The 20,846-nt window shown below is 40.7% G+C and overlaps 1 protein-coding gene and 1 non-coding gene across 6 annotated transcripts in view; both read left to right on the forward strand.

Moving 5' to 3' along the window:
* The window catches only part of LOC116844954 (protein crumbs), a 41,444-nt gene that overhangs the window by 10,257 nt on the left and 10,341 nt on the right, over window positions 1-20,846 (forward strand). The window contains exons 1-12 of one of the 5 annotated variants that reach the window (XM_032817144.1): window positions 224-389; window positions 1,956-2,111; window positions 2,245-2,637; window positions 14,756-15,129; window positions 15,215-15,395; window positions 15,930-16,100; window positions 17,299-17,626; window positions 17,761-18,221; window positions 18,974-19,155; window positions 19,602-19,755; window positions 20,155-20,396; window positions 20,459-20,684. In XM_032817144.1, coding sequence (XP_032673035.1) covers window positions 2,613-2,637; window positions 14,756-15,129; window positions 15,215-15,395; window positions 15,930-16,100; window positions 17,299-17,626; window positions 17,761-18,221; window positions 18,974-19,155; window positions 19,602-19,755; window positions 20,155-20,396; window positions 20,459-20,684 — 2,344 coding nt within the window. In that variant the 5' untranslated portion in view covers window positions 224-389; window positions 1,956-2,111; window positions 2,245-2,612. Of the gene's footprint in view, window positions 1-223; window positions 390-1,047; window positions 1,065-1,955; window positions 2,112-2,244; window positions 2,638-14,755; window positions 15,130-15,214; window positions 15,396-15,929; window positions 16,101-17,298; window positions 17,627-17,760; window positions 18,222-18,973; window positions 19,156-19,601; window positions 19,756-20,154; window positions 20,397-20,458; window positions 20,685-20,846 lie in introns of those variants that run through there. The other 4 variants (XM_032817160.1, XM_032817170.1, XM_032817151.1 and 1 more) reach the window with 4 other exon arrangements.
* Trnah-gug lies at window positions 1,175-1,246 on the forward strand. The gene has a single exon. It is a non-coding gene; the product is annotated as a tRNA-His (tRNA).

Consider the following 20,846-nt stretch of genomic DNA (forward strand, 5'->3'; position numbering starts at 1 on the left):
TCGAACATGCTATAAAATTTGACTATGGGTGTTTTTCAGTTGCGTACATTGTGTTACACAAAACTAGTTTATTGGTTGCATATTATCTTACAAGATATTTTAGATAATATGCGACCAATAAACTTTGTGTACGTATTTTATTGTGTTTTTGTGTACGTATGTGTCAAGATGTGTTAAGCAATTGAAAATCACCCTATAAGTACCGGCCATAATATTACCAACGGGCACTCCCCATTGGCTATTGACCGCTTCGTCGATTGACTGGCTTTCGAAGTGTAACTTTAAAATTTCTGCTACGAGTCGTCCGAGTCGACAAATGAACGTCGTAATACGTATCACATTAATGGCAAGTTCAACGAACCTTTATTGTTAAATGATACGATTCAGTAGTAAGTTGGAGCATATTGTATTTTTATTCAGCAGTACGAAAGAGATTCACACACACGCACATACACATATATATATATATATACGACCAAACAAACTTTTCTTCTTCAGCAACGTTATCTGCCGTTTTAGAAATACATAACGTAACAACGAAAGATCGTTCGATTACCACATTATTTCTGATAACGCAACCCAAGTAGCAAAGTGACATCTAAAGATGTTAATTAGATGTCGTTAAGATGTCATTAAGATGTCATTAAGATGCTTAGTGACGTCTTAACGACGTCTTTGCTACGTCACCTTGCTACTTGGGAATATACGTTCTTTTGTATCCTCTAGCCTGTATATACGCTATTAAATATTATTGCACACAGTTTATTAGAAATTTAATAGTTGAACGAGTAATCATTAACCAATCATCGATATGATAATCTGAGGGATATATAAATCAAAAGTTTCTGATTTTAATAACCTACAACTTGGACGTCGTCTTCTGTCTTTTCCTGTCCTTTCGACATTGCTCATCTGTAGTACGCATTAGCATTGTATTCTGACTTTAGTCTGACTGAGTGTACCAGTCTGCATATGTGTATGTTATAAATAAAATTCCGCAGGGAGAGGTCTGTTATACACACGCACGCGCGCGCACACTTGGCTACCGCGTCTTTTGATACATGGTAATGTTAAATAATAATCATGTAAAATATAAAAGTAAAAATTAATAGAAGTAAAATTGTACACTACGACAATATAAATTTCACGACAAAAATTTCCAAGTCCTCTGGTAGCCGTGATCGTCTAGTGGTTAGGACCCTACGTTGTGGCCGTAGTAACCCAGGTTCGAATCCTGGTCACGGCAATGTCCGACGGTGTCATTGTCACGGCAGAGGTTTTCTTTTTTTTCTCCTCACCGTTTCCCGGCATATTAATTTAGATCACAAGAAATTGAAAAATTTAATTCAAATACCCGCATATAGATATAAAGAAATTGTTTCGTCCAATATTACTTTTTTTTCACTTTTGTATATCTAGTTTACAGAGGTGATTATATTTTATCTCGTAGCATTACAAGCAATAAAAATCGGGAATAAACTACTAGAAAAAATTCTTAAATTAAAAAAAATGTTTATAGGATGTCTTTTGTATGTTTCAACCTAATAAATATAAATAGATATACGTATGAAAATATTGGATACATGTAAACAAGTACCTTCCCAGTAAACATGAAATATTAATAACATAACATCGATGTTATAATGTCCAACACAACTATTTATAACTAATATAACTATTGCACACACGATGTTATGTAACAGTTACATTATTGTATAGGACATTATAACATCGATGTTACGTTACTAACACTTGGTATGCTGGATCGTACGTATAAAGTCGAAGTTATTCTGTATTTTTTACTTTTTGGGATGTTTAGATGTTATTGTTCCAGATAGTAATAATATGAATTAAGGAGACAAATATGATTTACATAATCACACACACATAAAAAAAATGATTAATATATTTTTGCAATAACAAAAATATATTGATATCAATGTTTTTCATTTTAGATGTACACAACGTCAGTTTACATAAAACAGGTTATTCATTCTTGCGACAACTCCGCCAATGCGGTTCGTCTTTACCGACCACTTATGAGTCACGATAGAAATGGAAGAGTGGAGGATGGAGTGGTGCGCGCCATGAGCAACAAACGACAGCAACAGGTTCGTGTCTGACGTAAAAGTAATAATATCTAATATCTCTTATGTGTTTAATATTAAACGAACAAGAGCTGTCCAGTGATGTCTGAGAAATTTTGCGCAAAAGGTTCGTGTATCCTTACCTTGCCTTTTGTAGCCGGCGCGTAAACAGCCAAGTATGCAGGTAACTATGGTCACCAGGTAATACACAGTGCGACACGGCGGGACTGGAGGGAGGAGGGATGGACGAGCGTTCTCCGAACGGTACGACTCGCAGTCTCGTATGGCGCGCGTTCGTTGTCGGTTGTGATCGGCGTAAGCGCGGGTGTAAGAGGTGAAAGAGTGGTTTGGAAGAGAGGAGAGGAGAGGAGAGGAGAGGAGAACAGAACAGAACGTTTTGCGAAGATTCTTTCACGACGGTGTAAACAACAAATCGAAGAAAGGAAAAGAGAGGAGTTTTAGGCGTACAGGATGCCGATTGCGTGAAAGGACGAGGGGGGCACCGTACGGATAACGTGACGGAAAATGCGGCCGCAACACGTCGTGGCAGGTGAGTCAGGCCCCCCTGAGTCAAGTCGCCATCGTTGAGCGTCGTCAGGTCGTGGGCCCTACGAGCGTCAACAAAGTGCACGAAGCCGTGCTTCTCACTTCTACTACGGTAGGCGCGTTGGATCCTTAATAAGAAATAGATTGCAATCGCTCCGAGCTGTAGCATGAGAGGTAATCCCACGACCGCAATCCTTGGAAAATCGTTGAGAATCGAAAAGTGTCAACGATCCACGGAGAATCACGATTTATTCCGTGTGCGAAAAACGTGAAAAGGCGAGTCGTCGATCCAACATTCTACTGTTGATTAGCGACAGATGTTTCTTTCGCACACGGTAGATCTGCGAGATCTACGATCGACCGTGAGAAACTATAGTGAATATCGAGGCGTAATGATGTATAGGAAGTTCAGTCGATGCTACGAGAATCACCATATAACGGTCTTTTTCATCGACATTTTTTTATTCACTACGAGTGTTTCGCGATAGATCTTGTTTAGGATTCTTGATCGAAGCTATAGCATAGAATCGACGTGTAATGATCTACATAGAGTTACCGATACACCTAATATAATTCGAGTATTCGCTAGCGTTAGAAATAGCTAAATCGGCTAAATCGATAGTTAAATCAAGTTGCGCAAAAGATCGGTTGGCTTTACCATCGAGAGTCACACGATCATTCCATCGAGCGATTTACGAACAAGCCCGAGGCGATCGTGGCAAGTGAGGGAGTTTACCCTTGAGACGTTCCGCACACCTGATCGTCCGTTTACCCGACTAGTACTGTTATAGAGACGCTCGCGAGCGTTAATGCTGATCCAACCGAAAAGGTATATCGTTACGCTTCGAGGCGTGCACTGGCGTTTCTGTCGCGGTTGACAAAGAGGTTTCTGGCTTCTGCTTTTCAACTTTTGATTACGTTTCTGTCGATAACATTTGGCGTGCACTTGCGCGTCAATTGACGACACGAAAATAATTAAGCAGCGCGCAAAATTTCCGGCTGGCAATCTTTAAAGGGAAACGTCGAACCAGAGTTACGTAGAATGAAAAATGAAGAAGGAAAGCGTAGGAAAAATAATCTCGTGAGATTAGACGTGAGATGAGATGGAGTTGAAATTCGTGTTAGTCGATTAGGTTTATAGACTTGTGCATGCCGGGGGTGCAAATAATATCGACATTAATTTCTATTTTATCATTTCGCGAATTGAAGTTTTGTTTAACAATATGTATGTGAACACTGTCTAATAGTTTCATTCTTACTTTGTTTGCAACATTGTATCGTGAGCACACAGTGCGGTAACGAACACGTATGCAAAGTCTCTTTATACAAGATACTTTGCATGTAATTTTTAAATTAATTAAAATTTCTCTCTCTCTCTCTCTCTCTATATATATATATATATATATATATGTTTGTTTGTTTGTGTGTGTGTGTGTGTATTTGCATTTGTATGTGACGAGAGAATTGTAACAGTACCGAATGAGAAAAAGATAAGAGCGGGGAAAAAGAGGAAGATTACAACGTAATGTGAATAATAAAACTTTTAACGAAAGAGACAAAGTAATTGGTCATTCGCCACTGCGTCATACGTGACAATGAGGAAAATTGTGATTGCATACAATGCAAAAAGCAATCGCGACGCACACTGATACTCTTATTCGATATCGGTACAACGAAAGCAAAAGTGGCCCAAGAGTTGTGTCGTTATTTTGGCATTTTTCTCCGTCATTGCCTTACAATCTCATAGCTTTACTCATGAGAAAGAGAATAACAATTTGACTTTGTGTTAGATATTACTATAGCATTGTGAGGATCGGTTACGTGGCTACGAAATAATATTTCGCGGTCTATTCGTTAAATTAAAAATTATAGTATTGTCGGGAAAAATTTCTATTAAAACACGCGGCATAAAATCATAAAATATTGGTTCGTATTGTATTAGCGTATTTTAATTCTGAATCACTATATTACCTCAAGATTCTCGATTGCGGAACCTGCAGGGCGAATCGCGCGGCCCCACATACCTGACGTACAGGATATCGATCGCTTTAAATCTCATTGTAATATCGCATTTCGCTCGACGACGTCGTAGAACGAGCCGTCTCTACGAGTTTTTTTTGCGAAATAAAAAAGGAAACCGCGCGATTTAATTACCAGGCGCATTATCGTAGAATGGGCGGCCCGCGTGCAATCTCCGCTCGAAAGTTCGAGCGGTGATTAGATCGACGACATGCGACGTTAGCTCAAAGGCCCTCAAGAGTGCATTAGCTGCGATATGAGCTCCATGTGCAGCAATGTCCGGAGAATTTCTCTGCACTTGTCTCTACACAGCTTCATTTTTCTTTGACTATTATCGTCTCATTTTTCTAAAATCACTATGGCTCAAAGTAACATTACAATTTATTATTATAAAGACGTTGTCTAGTTTCACAATTATCCGTCTTGTTGGACAAATTACAAAAAAGTTGTCACAATACTCTTTTAAATGCATCAGTTTTATAATCAATCGATAATGCATCACTAGAGTTGCATAAACAGTATATCTCGGAAAAATTACATGAACATTTTTGTCTTCAACTTGTCTTTAACTCAAGCGCAGGTGGAAGCCACATCGGTGCATCAACACGAGTCCTTTCTTCACGCTCAGGTGCGTGCTATGAACGACACGCACGCACGCACTCTCTCGTTCTCTCTCTCTCTCTCTCTCTCTCTCTCTTTAGGAACAGAGGCGTAGACGTTCGTTACTACCTGCCGAGCGAAACTGCCATTAACCGTTTTTCGTTTCTCGTCGTAAGCGAAAGAAGAGCTGTCTCACTGCACCTTGTATTGTAGATACGGCGTTACAGTCTCGCAGGAAAATTGAACAAGCGAGAGGCTCAGACATCCGGACACAGAAAACGAGAGTTTCCATGACAACGTGTGAAATTCTTCGTCATCGAGTTACTATATTTTATCGAAAAATCACATTTTCGAATCACGCGTATGCACTCTCTTTGATAATTTAAATTCCACATCGGATAATTATGATTATGTCGGCCTACTTTTTCTCGAGAAAGGATTGCCATGAAATTCCATGAAAAGTACAATACCGCTTCAAGCGTTGGTAACGTAAATAATTGCGCGATTACCTTAATCACGCGTTACCTAATTTCCGTAAATCCCTGTACTCCGCAGTGTGTGCTGAATCGCATCGACGGATGTATTTCGTGAGGTTCACGAGATAAAAGTGAACTTTCCCGATATACACACATACGTACCGTGCGCGCGCGCGTGCGCGAGATATGTGATAAAACGCGACTATTGAATACGTAATTATCTCGTCTCCGCGAGACCGGATCCGGTCGAACGACGAGACGTATTATTTTCGGACCGAATCGCCCGTTTTACGTCAAACTCCGCAGAACCTCGGTATGGACGGAAGGCAATTCTGATGTGCCCTCTCTCGAGGCTCCTTTCACATTCGGAGCCATTAGAATTCAGCATAAATTAGCACGTCGATGTTCGTCATCCTATACAGATGGCTAACGATCTTCGCAGAATCTATTTCCCATCGGAAATCAATCCTCAAACTAACGTTTGTATTACCACCGGTCACGAGCGCTTGTTTCACCGAGAGTAAGTTATATTTTTTGTCTCAAGTTTGTTTCACGAGAAATTTAAAATTAAAGATTGTAGTCCTCTACAAAGGATTTATTTTCTACAAACTAGCATGTAATGCTAGCATGCTTTCAACAAGCATGTAATCAAAGATTACTATCTCAGTATTCGAAGATATCTATTTCAACATTTTAGAACACTCTTTCTAATGATTCTTGATTCTTTCCATTCGGTTTTTTTTCAATCACGTAAGAAAAAGAAAAGATTTCCTCTATTAAGAATAGAGAAATGAGAGTAATTTTCTCATTTACTTTCCCCATCTCGGCAAAGAAACGGTTTAAAGCACGGTTGTTTCCTCTTTGAACTCCAAAACTTACAATTTCAGCTTCGAGCTCCTCTCCTCCTCCCCCTCCATTATCTCTCTCTCTCCTCTCTTTCTGTATTCCTTTTATTTTACAATACTCTATGTCCTACTTCTTAATATATTCTATTATCGTCATCAATCATCATTTACTGTTTCCTCTAATATCTTATGTCAACCTGGCTTTCCAACGAGATACATTCTCGCGCGAATCTTCTGATTGAGGCGACGCTGAAATACAGTTTAGAATGCGAGTGCGAGATCGCAATTGGAACGACGAGCAGGAGACGAAAACTTGTGATTTTGTCTATCGTTAGCACAATACCATAAATACTTCCCGCTACAACGAGAAATCATACGGAATGTGTATATATCGTCAGTACATTCCACGGTCGAGCGTATTTTTTCGCGAGCGTTGAGGCGCAACGCGGTTGCATTCTCTACGTATATACGTGTTTCGCGTGTGTTTGGATTTTGTCACAGGTCTGGCATCGCGTTAATTATCGACTCTGTGACGTAGGAGAGTATAATGACGACTGGTCGTCAGTTGATTCGTTATCTACCCTCTGTGTGATTTTTTGCTCAAAAAACGAGATTACTTGTATAAAACGAGATACTTCGATTCAGTTTGATAAAATCAATTTCTCTCACTTATTATGAACCTTTTACAATCGATACTGTTTTTTCTGTGCTGATTTGCAGAAATAGAAAAATAAATGGAGAAAGGTATCGCTAGTAAATAATAGTGAGTAAACTTGCGAGAAAAATGATGTAACAATTGAGGCTACAAAAAACTTCCCAATTTCATTTTATCATTACAAGACAGTTGTGTAAAGTATTTCAAGATAATTTCAGCTCACACTTTGTGTAACGGAAATATTCATCACACATTGGCATATCAAAGCGTGCAAGAATTATAGCTTGTGAATTGTGCTTGGTCACCGATGACTCAGCTGCATTATGATACATACACGACATATTTGCGGAAGAAATAGCCTCTTTAAAATATTATCATTATTATCGAGGAAAGAGAGGGACTTGTTTCTGACTTGTATTGACAGATTCAAACACTGTTCGAAATCATCAAAATTCGTATATATTAGCATATTCGTATATTCAATTAATCGATATTTCGAAAACATCCACAAATTATTCGAATCTCACTTTGTTTTTACCCTACCTTGCGTTTTTCAGCGTCTCTTCTATTGAATTTCTCCTATGACAGAATGAACACGACATTGAAGATTCGGGCTTAGAGTAGTCTGTTGATTGTCAAAATCGAAGTGGGTCTCCTGATTCCATGCGATGCTTCTTTACGAGAATTCCGAGACGAGGGTCCTCTGGCATCACTCACGAAGGGCCATATGCCTTTCTCGCGATTATGCTGGGAACGTTCACATCTATAAAGGAGACGTCCACTAGCGAAGCGTTTACAAAGAATAGATTAAATAGAACAGTCTAGAAGAAACATCTGCGCGTACTTTTCTTCCCAAAATTCTCATTCTTCTCGAGAAAGACAAAATCTTGGAAAATAAATTTCAACGATAACGACAGAAAGTCACGTGTAATCATGAAAGAGAATCTATTTCTGGAAATTCTCGAGCAATTAGAGATTACCCTTGTACGACGAACTGCTCTACGAAATAATATATCATCTCAGTACACTTACAAAACGCGACTTTGCTGAACCGGAAGGCGCGTCGGAATATTTTTCACATTCGCGCTCACGCGGATTTCGCGCGAGTGAGCGGAGCGTAATATTACGCTGTGCGAGCGCCGGCCGTTCTGCAATTTAACGCGGGTATCGTGTACACTCGTGCGGATGCAACTTTCGTTCGATTCGCTGCATTTTTCCGACGTCGCAGCTGCGCTTTCGCGGTCGGTCGAATAGAAACACCCTTGTCGTTTCTGTTCACCGATCTCGGCTACTGGCTCGTCGAAATTCTTTATCGTGTTTGCGGTGCATTTTCAAGTTCCAAAGGGAAGATGTCTCAGTGGAGCCGTGGAAAATATTTGAAACTCTAATTACATTGTAAATATATAGTACAAATTGTTTAATTTATTTTACTGTAAGGCGAAAGAGAGATGATGACGTCGCCGCTGTATAAAAGAATAAAATATAGCGTTTCGTACATAAATATAAGATGTATTGAAATAATCTCTGTGGAAAAGGAATTCGCGTATCGGAGTAAGAGATCACAGAGGATGTCATGCAAACGAAATTTGCAATGACGACGCGCTACATTCAAAAAGAGAAATATTCGAATACTTTATCATATCGAAAATCCTTTTAGCGTATGCGAATGATATAAATCTACGTAAAAGTTTTCAGAGCTCTCACAGCTTCAAGGGGCCTGCTTGAAATTGCGAAACGTAATAAAAATGTACCGAATGACGAGTGCATCCCCGGCAGAAGCGAATTAATACTCGAAATATTTCGCGGCCGTGACGAATTATTCGGAATTATTCACGCCAGCAGCGTCGAGTGGCGCTCGATATACAAATTGACAGGCGACACGTGGAACAATTGCGTCACACGTGCGTCCGTCGCATCGCGTCGCGTTGCGTCGATTCACCTCGTGAATCGTCTCGTCTCGTCTCATCTCGTTTCGTTTCGTCTCGCTTCGTCTCGCCTCGCTTCGTCTCGCCTCGTCCCGTCTCACCTCGTCTGGGCGCGATGACGTTCCGTTAAATGCCTTTTCAGAGGGCGGACGTCTGTTCGTGAAACTATCGACCTTCCGCGGCTATCGATATTGCACCGCGAGCAACAAAGCCTCGCTCGCCGCGCGCGAGTGTTGGAAACTTCATTTACGGCTTCTCTCTTTAAACGTCCTGGCAAAGTAGACAGGCCTCTCTTTTCATCTTATTCTTTCGAAGAATTGAAGGCAGATCTTTCAAAAGTTCGTTTGACATCGATGAGTTCGTTGCTAATGACGTTTCTGTCTCCATGGATTGCGAGACTTTTTAATTCTTATGTTAGACGACGTTTCACGTTTCTCATCACAACTTCGAAATTAAGCGTTTGGCGTCGTTCTAACATATACCATCATATTTTTTACGTATAAAAAAGAATCTGTTGATAAACTCACAGCGAAGTGAAATTTGATAAAGCTCTAAAAAATCTGTCAAAGTACAAAAATGATTCCGATCGAATCGATCATCGACCTCGAGCATTCGAAATTCGTTGCTTCGTTTTATAACGAGTCTCTCGCTATATAATCCGCAAATTTGATATGATACTCGTGATATTTGGTATTTTTACACATGTCGTCACTTATCTAAACTTGTGTATTTTTATTCGAGAAAGGTACTCAGCTATGATTATAAGCAAAGTGTACAGGAATTATTAGACTATACGATTCGAAGCAGTTCGTCGTCAACCCTGCTGCTGAAGCATCTTTCACGTTTTCCTCAGCGTTTGGGCGGGTTTCACAGATTCAGAATTTTGTGACGTGGTAGCGATTGAGTCAGCGAACGCTTTCGCGAAGATTCACACTCGTTGACTCCAACTCGGTAAAAGTTTATACCGTTACGAAAGATTGTGCGGTCAATGCGCGCTTTTACGCGGCCGGAAAGAAGCGTGTAAAAGCGGAAGCCTTCGGAGAAGGGAAGCTTCGGAGGGAGGCCAGCCAAGCTAGCCAGCTAGCCTGTAACTTATTCCTCCGGAGTCTTTTGTCCCGCACGCATCAGTACTGACCATCGTATTCTACTTTTGCTGAGTGTCTACCTTCTGCCTTTGAGAGAAACACGATTTTCTGAATGAAAATCTTGATGCTCGAGAAAAGCAGCCATTGTCGACTTAGTGAGGAGGTCGCCGGGTGTTCGGAACGACAATGTATAGTTGCCTGAGCGTTTCTTCTCTTGCAAAATTGCACTCCTACGAATCGTTTAACAGTTTTCTTTCTTTCTCGCATTCCAACATTCTCGATTGAACGAACATACGAACGTTTTGAGCAACGGAAAAGTTGTGAAACGAAAAATTTTGTTGTATAATTAACAATTTATTATTAGACAATAATGGAAAAATATAAATAATCTTTGCGTAAACTTATATGAAAACGGTCAAAAAGGTTTTTGGAATATTTGATAAAATGAAATTTAATTAAATATAAAGAGAGTCTAACGAAATATTAGGAAAATCAGCATGTGAATGGATGCTTCATAAAGCCTCATGTCTGTTTTTCCCATTTTACGATAAGATCATCGAGATTGTTATCGACGCAACGATGTCATCCTGCCAAGGATTCGCTGTTGTAATCTCGTTAGTGGGTATAAAATTATTAATTTTCCCTCATTTGACTGGAATCCTAGTGATCGACTTTGAAAATTCTAGTCGCGTCACACTTACGTCGCACGATTGAAGACAACTCCATAATTCAACGGGAAGGCAATCGCGGGATGCGCCAATTTTCAAATGATTATAAGATAAGTAGCGACTCGATGAGAATTATTGTACAAGCAATAGCAGCAGTAGATAGAAGTACAAGAGTTGTGACATTATTTGCGACAAGTCGAGACAGAAGGCGCTTGTAACATAAATGGGAAACTATTTCTGTCACCTGGGAATAGTCTCGCTATGCTAACTCAATGACCACATTTCGCAATAGACAAAGAAACTCCTTATTACGCGCGTGCGTCGCGTAGTTTATAGACGCAATGCATAGCGTGATCGTTGAATTCCCACGTGTCAGTGAACCGAAAGCACTGCAACTAACCAACTCGGCCAGTCACGCGCCCGATACTTTTGTCCTAGTTAAACTCTGCATTTGTCCCTCTCTCCTCTTTTCTCTCCAAAACTCGATTTATTCACTTCAGATTGAATTAAAAGGACTTTTTTCGGGATCCAAGAGAGAGAGAGAGAGAAATAGAGAGAAAGATTTTTTCTTGAAAGAATGATGTTGGAGATAAATTGGGATATATTTTGCTCTCTAAAGCTCTATAAATATTCTGTTAATCTTTGATTCATCGTTGTCGTCTAGGCTGCACGTCATCAACTTTGCGCAGCTGATTTTCAGTCTTTTCCAGGCTCTTGTACTCTATTCACCTACGAGAGTTTAGTTACATGACTCAACGCATGGCTGCTGCCACGCCTTCGTCGAGTCAAGCATAATTCTCTTTGTTGCATCGCGTAAGGAACGCGGCTTCTCGAGCTCGGCACATCTTGTTCCTCGAGTTCCGGATTAGTTATTCGTCCAATTATCTCGAATGAAAATTTGCAAAGCGCATTACATTGGAAGTTTAAACTCTTTATTTTCTCCAATCGCCGCTGTTGCGCGCGGTAAATTACAATTGAGAACTATTCGCTTTGCATGTTCTAATTGAAGGAGCAAGGAAGAGACAAGACAAACCATTTATTCGGAGGAGAAAGTGAACTGCGTATTGTACCATGGAGAACACATCTCCTCTTGGTGAAAAATACCTTCGATCGAAACGCATTGCATCCTCGCATGCAACAATCACTTGTATCTAAATCACGTCGCATTTAAAAATCATCTCAAATACTTGTGCAAGTTTCAACAAATTTTGAGAAAAAAGACGCACCGACACAGTCATACCGATTTTTGTATTATTTTGCAAAAATGTCCATTACGTATTTGCCATGTCCATCACGTAATTGCGAAACATCTTGAGAATGACACGGTATGTGGGATACGAGAAATTGTGCTCGCTCTACTGATTTGTTGGCTAGTTACTGGACAAAGTGATATCAGCTGATTGAGCGCTAAAGAGCCGAGCGGAAGGAATTTATTTTGGCGGCAAATTGTCTCCAACATGCAGATCGTATTTTCACCACATTTTTCTTAGTGTCCTTAAAATACACGGCATACTTTCTCAGAACCAGTTACGGACGTGGATGTCTCGCAGATGTCCCGCGAGAATGCGCGGTACCTTTACGAATAAAACATGTATCAAGCCGTTATGCTTTCTAACGGCGACTCGCGAAATCGTCCTGCGAATAGATTGCAACAGTTCGCGACTCGTCATTGCAGTCGTTATTGCGATCGCAATCGAGGGTTCGCGCGCATTTTCGGTTCCCCGCAGCGACTCGGAACTAACGCCGAGACGTCGTCGAAAGGTCGTCGAAACAATTCCCGTGACTTTCTACCGTTTAACGTGTCCTCAACCCGAGATCTCGCATCAAGCAAAAAATAGTGTAACGAGACTAACGGATTAACCATTTTACTTCTAACTAGTAAAAATGCAGTTATGCGGTATATGCGCTTGTCTTGAGAGTCGTCTCGTCGACGACCAATCGAGCTTCCTTACATATATACACGGAGAAAAATAATTTTGCTCTTTTAGCAAAATCGTCGTTGCTACTGCATATTCATAGTGATATCAAAAAAATTTTGTTGACGTTAACTAATTTTACAAATTATTCGTTATCAGAGCAGAAGTAGTTTCGTTGCCAGGATAGGAAAAATTTGTTGAGTATATTTGTCCTAAGAATCACGTTAATTTACTATTGATGCAAAATAATGTATCCTTAGCAAATTTATTTGCTATCGAAGCAAAACTGCAACTGCTTATATAAATCTATCATTCTTATAGCAAAATAATTTGTAGATTCAGCAAATTATATCCAACAAATAATGATTAATACTCTTAGCAAGTCTTTTTACTGTCTATATAATAACGAAAAGATTTTGCTAGACCAGCAAAAAATTTGCTGAGCCAGCAAATTATTTTTCTCCGTGTAGTTCCCCCTGTCGTATAAATTATTTTTTTTATTTTATTCGGGGCACATTTCTGACTGTGTTTACTCATATTTATTTCACATTCCTCTTTCGGCGGTTACCTTGTCTCTCTCAGTCTCTCTGTGTTTTGATGGTTAATATCTATTGGAATTCGTATCGTGTTTTTCCGCGGTAAGCGCGCACGCGACACGTTCCGAGGAACTTAGACGTGTCTCGCATACGAGATTGATCGTACGAGACACTAAAAGCCACGCTAGACCACGCTAAATATCTATACGATACATAAATGGTGATCTACCCGAGAAGCACCGGAAGCGGCTCTTTCTCTCATTCGTCAAGAATGAGAGAATGGAATTCGGGTTCACCGTGTCTCCCGGCAAAGAAGCTTGCTCTTCTCAAGACGCACAGGTAGATCTCAAGATTTTTGTAGTTGCTCATGAATTTATTCGTGACCTGAAAATCCGGAAGACTTAATGTCATACTACTCTCTCGGCTTGACAAATATTCGCTTTCACGTGTGTTCTCCACACACTTTTGAATTCTCGATTCTATCGAGGAAAAGTCTTGGATTGGTCCGCGACCGAGTGCACTGTACTCACGGTTGGATCGATGGAGACCAATAAATAATGCATGACTCCCATCTACACAGCACGGCCGCCGTGTAAGGCACTTGTACTTGCGAGCGCGACGAGTGAGCTGTCGTTCTCTCAAGATGAGAGAGATCATATTTACGCGGCGCGGAGGATTTGACGAAACGGGATTTTCTCTTTGCATCTTTTGTGCAGAGACAAACACCCGTGGAATTTTTGCACAATCCGAGATTCATAAGAATCGTCGAGATCGTCGAGACTGATGTGAGACGATTTGGTTATTTACGCAATTGTTTGTGGTGCCGAGAGACTAGAGAAAGCATTCTGATAATTAAGCTTCTATAATGTAGAGCAAAACAGCGAGGAACCCAGATTGCGCTAAGGCTTTATGTACTTGCCAGATACTTGGCGATACTTGGTCGCCGTGAATGAATACAACTACGAGTCCTTTCTCACGTGTAAGTGTTTGCGTTGCTATGAAATCTTAGAAGTTTATCCTTGGAGATAATAATGGCGCGCTCGCGCGCGGAGAGAGGCCTTATGTAACTCTGCGTATATATATATATATATATATATATATATATATATATATGCCCAGTAATAAATTCTTTCTTTCTATGTATATATATATACACATACACATCGTAGCCTTGGAATCAAGAGCCAAGTCCATACCAGAAAGTGACTTGCCGCTCATCGACCAATTTAAAAGAAAATGTTGCTACATTTTATTTAATACGTTTTTTAATGCGTCGGAAAATCGCAGAAACGATAGTCGAGATTTTACGGATGCATCTCGATTCGCGAAAGGACAAAATTAGTTTTCTCTTCGTACATTGTTATGAGAGAAAAGTAAAAGTACTTTTGCCATTGCAGTTTTGACCACCCTGTTGGCGGTCGCGCAAGGTGCACCGCAGGACTACAGGTACAAGAATTATGAAGAGCACCATCGCGAGGCATACTTCAATGGGTCCGCGTTTCTCAAACTAAGCTCGTTCGTGTCCGTGCATCGACACAGCGGTCTTAGCTTCCGTACATGCGATCCTGGTAGACTGTTTCTGCAGAGGTACAACGATAACAATTCGATCAGTCTCGAGGTGACACCCGACGGACTCCTCTTCGTGGCCGTTGTCGATCAACAGAAGTACAGAGCTAGATTGAGCGCCAGGTTGTTGGATAACGCCTGGCATAACGTTAACCTATTCTTCAGGCTAGGCAATCTTACGTTAAATGCTGCGGGACACACGCAGGTAAGTGATGTATTGAAACATATGAATAGTTGTTGCGATTTTTTACCAGACACGCGAATATACACATAGAAAACGTTCTGTTTAGGTAGTTGCAAATGCGACTTATAACTCCGCCATTCTGACACTTCCTGATTACGACGTAAATAGTTCTCTCATAATTGGTGAAGGGTTCAAAGGTTGCATCCTGCAAGGACCTAGTATTCTCTTCAACGACAGCATCAATAACGGCGTTGTTTTTGGACTTTGTTCATCAGACACCAAAGGATGTAAGAATCACGATCGTTTTAATTTTTATTCAATGTGGCTATAGTTTTATATTTTGCTGACTAATTTATTGTAGAGTACTTTTTATGACATTAGTAATTGTCGGATTATTGTGTACCGGTATGCTAGATCGATATCGCAGTCACTACGAACAAGTAGAACGTTCATAGACGAGCTTGAGTTGATTAGAACACGGAATAATAAGGTTGCGGTGAAATAAATCGCGATATCTCAGACACAACAGACTGAGCATTATCATAGACGAATTTTCCGAACCTCCTTTCGAGTCCTTTATGCAAAGTCGAGAATTTCTGGATAACAAATCTTATAGATTTCCTTTTTCTTTGCAGTATTAGATTGCGAGTGCAAAGTAGAATCGTTAATACAGTTTCTATTTTGTTTATTTTCCAATGAAACGCACATGTCTTTGCTCCTAAACCGCATATAGTATGCATATATGCATTTACAGAGAAAAGAAACACAGAGAGAGAGAGAAAGAGAGACGCAAACGCAGACATCTAATAAAAAATTTTCAGGTGGCACAAACGGCCTTGCTGGTGGCACGGGGTCAGCTGTTACGGCCTCCACTATGGATTTTTGCCACCATGAACCATGCATGATGCATGGTAAATGCGTTTCGCGCCAGGATCGCTACGAGTGTCACTGTTTCGCCCGGTACTCCGGCAACAACTGCCAAATCGACAATGGTAGACCACGCATATCGAACACGGGCTTTACGGTGAATACGGGACGAGCGGATTCATACTCTACGCGCGCGTTAAACGGAAATATTGCGACACGCGCGATGTGCCGTTCCGCAATGAGAGAACATCACCCAACCGTAGAGAAACTTTGAGTTCTTGCCAAACTAAAACTGAAATGTCAGTCAGAAAGAGTGAATTAAACATTGAATGTGTAGATTAGAACGTATCGTATTTGAAACTATCATTTTACAAACCTTTATGTCAGAGTTATACGTTATAGTTGTAATGAAAATCTAAATTTTCAAGCGTAGAAGTAAAGTATGAAAGGAGGCTTTAGTTATAGCGTAAGATAACTTGTACAACTAACGCACCGAAGAAATAATCACAGAATAGTACGTGCACATGCACACACATTCGATGTGTACGATCATACATCTAATCAAATTTATATATACGGTAATACAAAAAATGTGTACGATAAAGCTTCATTTATCGGAAGATATCAAATAGATAAGAAATCAAAGACTGAAAATCTACACTTTGATCTAAAATTTATTTATACACATATATACATATATAAAATTTAACTTTGTTATATAATCTTCGTTAAAATTAATGGGGTATGAAATCTGCATCGTCTCTCACTACTGCTTCTCGCATGCTGTGCTTGCGCACATTTATCTTTTTTTTTTAAATATCCTGTAGTCTTGCAGAAATAATTTTCTTTGTTACACATGCGAAAGTAATACGCTTCAAAGTTAGGTTCGCCCGGCATAAGACGATTTCTCGTCATATTTTTTGTCGTAGATTTTTCTCTCTTACTGACATTCCTTTTAACTCCTTTACCAATAAAAATCGTTTTAAATTGATGTTTTAAAGGCTTCGCGAATACAAATAAACATAAAGTAAATATTGCATGCTTAAGACGTGTATAAACGCCGGAGATTATGATTTTCACAACAGATACACATTTGCATTAACAAATAGTTTAATCTTTCTTTGTTAATAATCGATTAATATTTTTTATCAATAATCGATTAATTGAGCTACTATTAATCATTAAAGGAACGCGAGTCTTTACTTGCCATCGCACGCAACTAATTAATTAACGTCGCTTTACTTTGCATCACATCGCTCTTAATTCATAACCTTTAATGAGAAACGTATGCGATAGTATACCTCTTTCTCTTATGTTTCTTAGGTCCACCCTGCGAAAATACACCCTGCCGCAACGGCGGTACCTGCATTGAAGATTCCCGGGGCGACTTTAGCTGTGCCTGTAAGCCGGGGTTCACAGGCAGCCGTTGCGAATCTCAACTGGGAGTACGATTGTGCGAACAAAACCCCTGCAAAAACAACGGCATTTGTCTAGCACTCACCGAAACTGAATATCGATGCGAATGTCAGCCTGGCTGGACTAGCAAGAATTGCGAGACCAACATCAACGAATGCGTCCCGAATCCGTGCAGGAATGGCGGCATCTGCAACGACGCGATCAATAATTATACTTGCGTATGCGATAGAACCGGGTATGTAAGTCACATATGTACTAGCGCATATATATCAACATACTAAAATTAACTTAATGTTGTTATCAATATCACCGAGGGATCGCTAAACTTTTCAATCAAACAAAGATGACTTTCCTCTTTATCCCGTTTAGTTACGAAGGTACCAATTGCGACGTGGACGTCGATGAATGCTTGGCGAACCCGTGCCTAAACAACGGAGTGTGTTACGATTATTACGGCACTTACATCTGCCACTGTCCAACGGGCTTTGAGGGACAAAACTGCGAGCTTAATTTGAACGAGTGCCTGTCCGGGCCATGCGACAACGACGGCGAGTGTATCGACGACGTTGGCACCTATCACTGCAAATGTTTGCCGGGCTTCACAGGCCGCCATTGTGAATTACGTGGTCTGTGCGAGAACGCGGCTTGTCCGGCCAACAGCATTTGCGTCGAGGACTCCCATGGGGCCCAATGCGTTTGCAATCCCGGATTCATGGGCAATCCGCCCAACTGCACGGTTAATTACTGTGCCAGTAATCCCTGCGTCAACGGTGGCACCTGCTCCAGCGGCAGGGACGGCTTCAATTGTACCTGTCCACCGGAATGGAGAGGTGAGGAGAACGTGTCAGGCTTAGAGTCAACGCGACTCGAGGAGGATCTCCCCATACATGCATGCAATCTACCAAACGGATTCATTTGGATAAATGTCACTGTTGAGTTACGTTAGATTAGATTAAATTAGTATTGCATAAATGTGTGTCTATGTATAAATTCATGTAAATTGCCTAGTTGGGAGTAGATTGGTATGGAATCGCGATTAATTACAAGATTTGGCTCGACCGACTCTTTCGTTGGAAATTAATTAAAGATTTATCAGAGATTTGAATTAATTGCTACGCTAACACTCTATCGGATGTTGATTGATATTAATTTTGTTGAAAAAATTCATCGATTTAGAGCGGGACTAATGCGATTTCGTGTTAGGCAAAAGCAAACGACGAAATAAAAATGAAAAATGGAAGAATAATATGTAAAAAGAAGTCGCTATTTATATATTTCAATTTATCTCAATCGTGTTCCATGGCAGAATGATTGAATTTGTACGATTGGAATGAATTGCGACGTTTTATTTGTGAAGATTTTTCTTTCTACGTTCTTAAAAATTAATATTTTTTCAACAAAGTTAATCATTTGCCTGCGAACTTAATCTCTCCGCTTGATTATTGGTGTTGGCTGCCTGAATCGTATGACATCTTTGAATGCAAATTTCTCGTCAACTTGTCGCAATGCCAATCTCATCGACATCCGCCCGCTTTCTTAATTTATCGGCGAGTCCGTGTGTCGTGCATGGTACATTTATCAGGAAACACGTGCTCTTCTCCGGCCTCGGACTGGTGCGGCGCGTGCTACAATGGCGGCAGCTGTGTGGAAACCATGTACGGGATCGTATGCCAGTGTCCTAGATTCTGGACCGGGCCCCAATGCAAGGAGCCGGTCACTTGCGACAATCTACCCTGCAAACAGGCTTCCGCGTGTCACGATTATGTGAGTGTGAACCCGCACGCATCGCTTTGCACGCACGTCGGGCCGATTAACCCGTTCGCAGTGTCGCTTATTGTATCTTCCAAATGATCACGATGTATCACGGCGGATAGGAATCAGCAAAGATGTAGTGGAGATTCATCCGCGAAGAATCTGCGAGACAATTTTCATTGCAATAACATGTAAATTTTGCCATTTCCGCAATTTAATGGACAAAGAAATAAATTTGCAGTTGTTGCAAGTAAGTCTGTCGGATAATCTGAAATTTGGCTGATGATTAAAGTATGTAATTCGAAAATGACGATGGTTTGTGTAATATACTCATTCGTAATATTCGTGTTATTCAATCGAACACATCATCAAAGGTGAGTTTGAACGGGTTAATCGATTCCAACGAATCGTCTATCGCGATATCGTCCATTGTTCTATCCGTTGCTAACCCGGTGCAGTCCGACGGCTATTATTGCACCTGCGAGCCAGGGTGGACAGGATTCGAGTGTTCCATCGACTTGGACGAGTGCGCCAGTGATCCCTGCCGAAACGGCGGCATCTGCATTGATCAGCTCAACAACTATTACTGCGAGTGCCTGCCAGGATACTCTGGTAATCGATTTCTCATGCCTGTGTGTCCATTTTTGGGCATTATTGTGTACATGCCACAATCGCCATTCCCGTGTGAATCTTTATGTGTTGTGGATTTGTGCATGTCTTTTTTCCGATAGTTTTGTTAATTTATAGAAATTTCTGGGATTTGTGTAATTGGTCGATCGCTTTGAGTCTCTTTTCGCAAAATTTCTCACGTTTAATATAGTCGTATTACCGTTTGGTCCTACCGAAGCAATTAAACACCTTGCTTCTTCTCTTCTTTTCTCATTATTTTTTAGTTGCTCTTTGGTTTAGCAGCTTTTTTGGTTTACATTCAATTATAGATCGATTGTAGGTCGAATACGCTCTTTCGACCTTCGATTTAGAGGCCGCCTTCTGAAAGCGATATTTCCACAGGAAAGAACTGCCAGATCAACGTGGACGAGTGTTTATCGCAGCCGTGCAAAAACGGCGGTACCTGCATCGATCGCGTCAACGGCTACACCTGCAACTGCACCAGAGATTTCATGGGCGATAACTGCGAACGGGAGTACGACCCGTGTGCTGTGAATCCTTGCCAGAACAACGGCAGTTGCACACTGATACCGAGATCGAGAAGAGAATTTATTTGCGAGTGCCCACACGGATTCGAGGGCAAGGTATAGTTAAGTAATAACGCATGTTGATCGCGAAACATACAATATATGAATTCCGATTCCAGGTGTGCGACGTGAACATTGACGACTGCGTAGGTGTAGTGTGTCCCGATGATAAAGTGTGCGTCGATGACGTCGCCGGTTATGAGTGCAAATGTCGGGAGGGTTACGCAGAACCCAACTGCACCTTCATCGTGGACCAGTGCGCCGCGAAACCTTGCAATAACAACGGCACATGCATCGACCTCGGTGAGCGCGGTTTTGAGTGCAAGTGCAAGTCCGGCTTCCAAGGCAAGTTTTCTCATACCTGGGGAATCGAATATCTCCCATATCCATTGTCCATGGTTGAAAATTATAACGTATAATATTTATAGATTCATATTATATATAATATAGCGTAAAGCTCTCATTATCTCTCTCTCTTCTTCTTCCTCTCTAGTCCGATTTAATTGC

Source organism: Odontomachus brunneus, unplaced genomic scaffold, assembly GCF_010583005.1.
Source record: "Odontomachus brunneus isolate Ranch 3 - 2012 unplaced genomic scaffold, Obru_v1 Obru_scaffold_004, whole genome shotgun sequence".
NCBI lineage: Eukaryota > Metazoa > Arthropoda > Insecta > Hymenoptera > Formicidae > Odontomachus > Odontomachus brunneus.